The following is a 6,050-nucleotide window of genomic DNA, read 5'->3' on the forward strand; positions in this document are numbered from 1 at the left end:
AACAGCAGAATAGTGTACCAAAGGGGGTAGGGAAACAATTATACCTGCCAACAATATATTATGGTACAAATAGTATGTTATTGAGGACATGTAATGGCCTTTTTTCTCAAAATAATTATTTAAATCATCACAGGATGATTACAGAACAATTATAAAATGCCACTTCTTAGGGTCTTTAAATTAATTAAATAATTTCTCTCCGGCATTTTCTAAAAGTCTATAATTTTCTTTTGGGGATAGTACTGGTTTGCATTAGGGAACATTTAAGCTAGGGAAAATGTACAGATAACAAAGCACCAAGGAAATGATAGTTTTTAAAGTATATTTTTAATATGCAGGCAAACTAAGTTAGGGTACTTGTCTGTGTCTTGTTTGTTAATAATGAATTAAACCCCCCTTTAAAAATTGAAGAAAACATATAACAATAATCTAAAAGAATGAAACCCAAAAGCTAAATGTGAAGACACTTAAAGTAAAGAAAAACAAAAACTACTGTTTGTGTCTCCACAACCTCCCCCCCCCCCCCCAGCTTCATAGTTCAAGCAATGATATATCAGGTCCTTTCGTTATCTATGAAGAACTGATGACTCCTTAAGCAAGATAAACACACTTAGAGAGAATGCTAAAGTATGTAAACTTTTCTCTTTCTTTCATTCTACAAATACTGTTTAGTATTTTCTTAAGAGCAAATAAAGCAACTATACCACTTAGAAATTATTTATACTAAAAAAAATAACTTTAAGAAGAAATGCAACAATTGCTCAGATTTTTAACACTATCTTTATTGCAATTGAATGAGTGTTTTCTAAATTGTGCATTACACCATAATATACAGGATTACAAACAAGATTACAGTACAAATCAATTCCAGTGGTACCAGTATCACATCTCAAACAGCACTTATTCTGGACTGCATTTTACATGCAATAGCTATTGCTCTAATTATGAGTTAAATGGTTTGAATTTATTTAAGCTACTGTACTAATTGACTACAATAGGTATAAATCCCAACATTAACAACCTGATTCGATTTAGGCTCAGATTCATTACATGAATATATGACAAACCACCATTTGTGTAACTATATATAAAATCATGCATTTATATTTTCTGGAAACACCAATAGCTTCAGATTCTCTGTAAAATCATGGAATGCAAAGGAGTAAAAGACTAAAAAGAAACAGTGCAAATTGTATGTGATAGTCAAGCAGCTTTTGATTTAAAGAAGGGTATGTTGGCATTTGTTTATAATATGTATATACAAGCTTGTGCAAGTAATGAATTGATATGTTTCGATAGGAAATACATTTCTTTTTTTCTCATCCTCTTGCAAGTTATGGATCTGGTTTTTATTTTAAAGAGAGGGAAAGACTTTAAAGTGAAATGAATTGCTCAAATTGTGCAATTTTTTTTAACAATTAGAGAGGAAGGAAGTGCTAAGGCAACACAATAACTTTCTAAGCACTTTTCTGCTGGTTTAAATTAGTTAAATTATTTTGTATAAATTAGATATAATTCTACTTTTCTGATATGTATAAAAATTGATGAAGCTGCATGGTTTTAAAATAGGAAATCCACATTATAAAAAGTCATTAAAAATTCTGTACAAAATCACAACAAAATAATTCAGCATGGGAAAGGTAACAAGTAGTAAAATGCTGGTTGAAAAATATATATTTATATATATTTTAATTGGCCCATTACTAGTTTAAAAATTGCATAGATCCTAATTATTGCTTGTGATTTTGTTATCCCGATCAGATAATTAATATGATCTGAATACAGCTACACCAGATTCGTGGTGCTTTTTAAAAATTTTACTGTACTACTTTCTTTTTTTAAAATAGAAGAGCTATAGAAAACAATACATAAGGTTAACAGGAACTTTGATCCCCTGTTTCTTCCAAAGGCAGTAACGACAATAAATACATATATCACTTGAAGCTTGGAGTATTTGCACTTTGCAGCAGTAGTACCCAAAGGGCTGCCTTTTGTAAACACGACAGTCACTGTAAGCACAGTGGATTCGTTTTCCGGGGATGGTGAAATTGAAGTGCCTCTAATCGTGAAAGATGGCATTGAGCTGGGCACTCATGACTCGCTCATGATGTGAATGGCTATCGAAAGACATGATATTGTCTATAGGGATCTCACAGCGAGGGGCAGCGGCGCCCGAGAAGATTGATCCGTGGCTTTGGGCCCCTGCCAGGGTCGCTGCAGGATAGTGCATGGTAAATGCATAATTTTTCTCAAACTCGGTGGACGGTTCGTGTTTGAAAGAGAAGTTGCCATTGATGCTGAGCGGCGGACTGAGTGGTCCATCAAAGGAAGGGCTGGTGCAATCAGTAAGAGGGCTTTCAAAGAAGGGCTCTAGCGCAGCGCTGTAAGCGTGCGGCGGCGGCTTGACGTGGAAGACATGGGAGCTGTCCATGGTTCCGTACGGCGGACTGGGCAACCCCGGGGACTGATAAGAGTAGGGGTGCACAGAGAAGGAAGCGCTGGCCGTTGGCAGGTGCGGGGGTATTTCCTGGTTCTGCTCAGGCAGAAAAGTCCGAGGATTGAGCTGCAGACAGCCCGCAACCAGGTTGGTGGTGGGCTGGGATAAGCCCTTGCAGAGCGTCTGTACGAAGGAGACGAGATCGGGGCTTTTACCGGAACGCAGGATCTCCGACAGCGCCCAGATATAGTTCTTGGCCAAGCGCAGCGTCTCGATTTTGGACAGCTTCTGGGTCTTGGAGTAGCAGGGCACCACCTTGCGCAGGTTGTCCAGCGCCGCGTTCAGACCATGCATGCGGTTCCGCTCCCGGGCGTTGGCCTTCATGCGCCTCAGCTTAAAACGCTCCAGGCGCGCCTTGGTCATCTTCTTCTTTTTGGGGCCGCGTCTCTTGGGCTTTTGATCATCGTCCTCCTCTTCCTCTTCTTCCTCCTCTTCCAGGTCCTCGTCTTCGTCCTCCTCCTCTCCCCCGTTCCTCAAGGAGTCCTCTTCCGCATTCATAGTTTCTAGGTCGTCCTCCTTCTTGTCTGTTTCATGTTCCTCGTCCTGAGAACTGAGACACTCGTCTGTCCAGCTTGGAGGACCCTGGGGCTGAGGCTCGCCCATCAGCCCGCTCTCGCTGTATGATTTGGTCATGTTTCGGTTTCCTATATTCAATAGCGGAGAGAGGAAAACAGAAAGAAAGGAGAGGGGGGGACGCTACATTTAAAAACTTCATACATTTTCAGCTCCCACTTCCCAACCCTCTAAAAATGCATGTGAAAAGAAGTACCAGCTCATTACAAAATGGATGCTCCTAAGGAAAAGTTAAATGCAGTGAATGGCATGTGAGTGCCCCGCTGGTGCGTAGGAGACGAGATGGAGCTGGAGGTGAGGGGAGAGAGTGAGTACGAGTAAATGTACGCTCATGTGTGTATGTTTCCTAGCAGCTAACTTAAGTCTGTTTATGGGGATTACTCGGCAGGATAACATGTGTGAAAATAAGTGTACATTTCGGTGACTTCATGCTTATCTGCATGAGTTCAAAGTCACAACTACACACAACACACACACACACACACACACACACACACACACACACACACACACCAAATGGGTTTGAAAATCGTAATTCTGTTCCCATCTCTGTCCTGGTTTCTCAGTACTTAGTGATTAAAGTTGAAGAGCCACTGCAACATCAGCAGTGATTTGTAAGAAGATTATACTAACCAGAGATTGAACAGCAAATGCATGGTGGAGAAAAAGTACTTTCAACCAAATTATTTCACCATTGACAAAAACATTTGGTAACAGAAGTGGGCAGGGATCTTCCGTTCCACATTTGCCTTTCTTGTCTTGCCTCCCACCCCTGGCCCTCTGTGGAAAATCTACCATGTACAATAGCTCTCACTACCCAGCTAGGACTAGGGGCAAGGCGCAGAGCGCTCTTCCCCGCGCCGGGGATCAGGTGCAGAAGGCTCCTCTCTAATAAACAGCCCATTGAAAAGGCTGCCTGCTCTTTATTGGGGCTTTTCAAAGTTCGCCTCAAACCTCCCTTTAAAAGATTGAGTAATTACAATGGTCAGCGATTGGCAATGGCGAAGTTGCCGCTTTTAATAAAGGAAATAAAAAGCATTTAGGGAGACAACTGAATTTCTGGCTCCTTGTAGTGGCTGCTGGGGACTTGGACGCCTCTAGAGTGGTAACAGGTAGCAGGAGTGGGTTCCTCTCCCTTTTTCCGCATTTCCCCTCCTCTCAACTAAACTTTCTCTCAACTCGATTTATTTCCCAGGAACCGATGTTCCTTTTATTCACTGAAAAAAAAATTAAGTTGGCACTTCCAGTGTGCATAAAATGCATGCATGCACACAAAATAAATCTTGGTAATAACAAGCGCTTTTTAATTTTTTTTCTTACTGGAAGAAGTAAGAAAGTGAAGTAAGTAGTTCGTTGCTTTCAGGACTTTGCAATCTCTAGCAAATAATCAGAGTTGCTGTGCATTACGAAAAATCCAAAGATGCTCCTATTCTTCACACACACCCCCAAATTAAAACAATTACAAAAAAATTAAAGAACCTGCAGTGGGTATTTGAGTGACTCGAGCCAAAATGTGCCTGCAATTATGGGGAGGAATGCCTGTCTCAACACACATACACATGTTCAGAAATGTACACATACAGAATATCTAGGGACATCGGGTCTTCGTATACTGGTTTTATTTCCAAGCAAAAATGAAAGGATTGTAATTACCTGTAGCTGTTAGTAGGTCTTGAGCAGTGATGGTCTCATAACCTTGGGGCTTCCGGACGTCGTGCCTTCTGCGCGGAACGAATTCCTCGTGTCCTGTCGGCGCGGGCGCTCAGGTTATATAGCCGGGGTGGCGATGCAGAGAGCGGGCGGGGCTCGGAGCAGAGCCCCCAGCAGGTCCCGCGCCCGGCGCCTGCGCACGCGTCCAGGCTGGGCGCTCCCTTCCGCCTCCCCCTTCTACCCCGCCCTTCAGCTCTGCTTCTCTCCCAGCCTCCTGGTACTCTTGCTCCCTTCTCCCCAAACCCCTACCCCTCCCCTTCTCCAGCCTCCCCGGCATGCGCCATATGGTCCTTCCAGTCCGGCCAAGAGCCGGGAACCACGTGACCTGTCCATTTGTATGCTGCGGAGCGCTCCATTCCGGCCCCTTTGTGGCCAGAAGAAAGTGGCCCATCTGTCGCCAGTTAGAGACTCCGAGGACCTGTTTTTACCCGCAGGAGAGATTAACCCTTTCAGGCAGCAGAAGGGAGAGGAGCCGCCGGGGAAGTGGGGAGGGAGAAGGGTATGGGGAAAGGAAGCGGGAAAGCCAACTGACTGGGTTTAGGTCAGAGTGAGAAGCCCGCGTCGGGGCGGGAAGTAGGGCAGAGGTGAAAGAGGCAGAAACGCGGAGACTGAGGCACGAAATGAAGCGTCCTGACTCCCCTCGATGCTCGCCCAGGCACTGCCCTTCCGGTCACCAACACTCCCTGCCCTCTCTGAGGTGCCCTTCTCATGGATTCCCCCCCTTGGCAGATGCTTTGCTCCTTGGCGCCAAAAGGTGGCTTCTCCTAATCTCCATCGGCCCCTTAAGCAAACACACACACCGTAGAAAACGGCTTCGTCTGTAAAAGCCCCCTTAATTGGATGGCCCTCTTCCAGCCCATCCGGTACAGTGATTTTGTACCTGTCACACTACCCCACCTGGTGATCCCTGACCCTCAGCTACCCCTGTTCCCAAAGACCTCTCACGACATCGGGTCACTCACCCCACCCCACCCCCTACCCCAAGTCCTTGTCCTCAGAACGAGCTAGTCCTTTAGTTCAGACCTGGGCTCCACTGGCCTCGGAGCTCTCTTACGTGAGAGCTGGGAGGTTTCTCTGACGCCTGGATTATGCCTTCTAATCAAGGCCATCGGATTGTTGCAAACGGTGCCCTATCCCATACGTCTTTGGTTCCTTGCCACAGGCTGCCTTGTCGCCTTAATCCCCGCTCTGTAATAGGTATTTGGTTCAGAGAGAACTTCTCAAAAGAGAGGACGCAAAGGGCCTACGCTAAATGCGTCTGTTTTGCTCC

The 6,050-nt window shown here is 44.6% G+C and overlaps 1 protein-coding gene across 1 annotated transcript; it reads right to left on the bottom strand.

Annotated features, from left to right (window-relative positions):
* Nucleotides 1-785: 785 nt before the first annotated feature.
* NEUROD1 (neuronal differentiation 1) lies at nucleotides 786-4,790 on the bottom strand. The gene is made up of 2 exons (XM_090268204.1): nucleotides 4,724-4,790; nucleotides 786-3,141 (listed from the first exon to the last, which is right to left on the bottom strand). The coding sequence occupies exon 2, from the start codon at nucleotides 3,128-3,130 to the stop codon at nucleotides 2,060-2,062; it is 1,071 nt and encodes a 356-aa protein (XP_090124330.1). The 5' UTR covers nucleotides 3,131-3,141; nucleotides 4,724-4,790; the 3' UTR covers nucleotides 786-2,059.
* Nucleotides 4,791-6,050: the final 1,260 nt, after the last annotated feature.

The sequence above is a fragment of the Furipterus horrens genome, unplaced genomic scaffold, assembly GCF_987537825.1.
Source record: "Furipterus horrens unplaced genomic scaffold, mFurHor1.1.pri manual_scaffold_1, whole genome shotgun sequence".
In the NCBI taxonomy this organism is placed as follows: Eukaryota; Metazoa; Chordata; class Mammalia; order Chiroptera; family Furipteridae; genus Furipterus; species Furipterus horrens.

Bases quoted from the DNA above. Each gene is read 5' to 3' on its own strand.
- NEUROD1 (XM_090268204.1), bottom strand. From the start codon at position 3,130: ATGACCAAATCATACAGCGAGAGCGGGCTGATGGGCGAGCCTCAGCCC.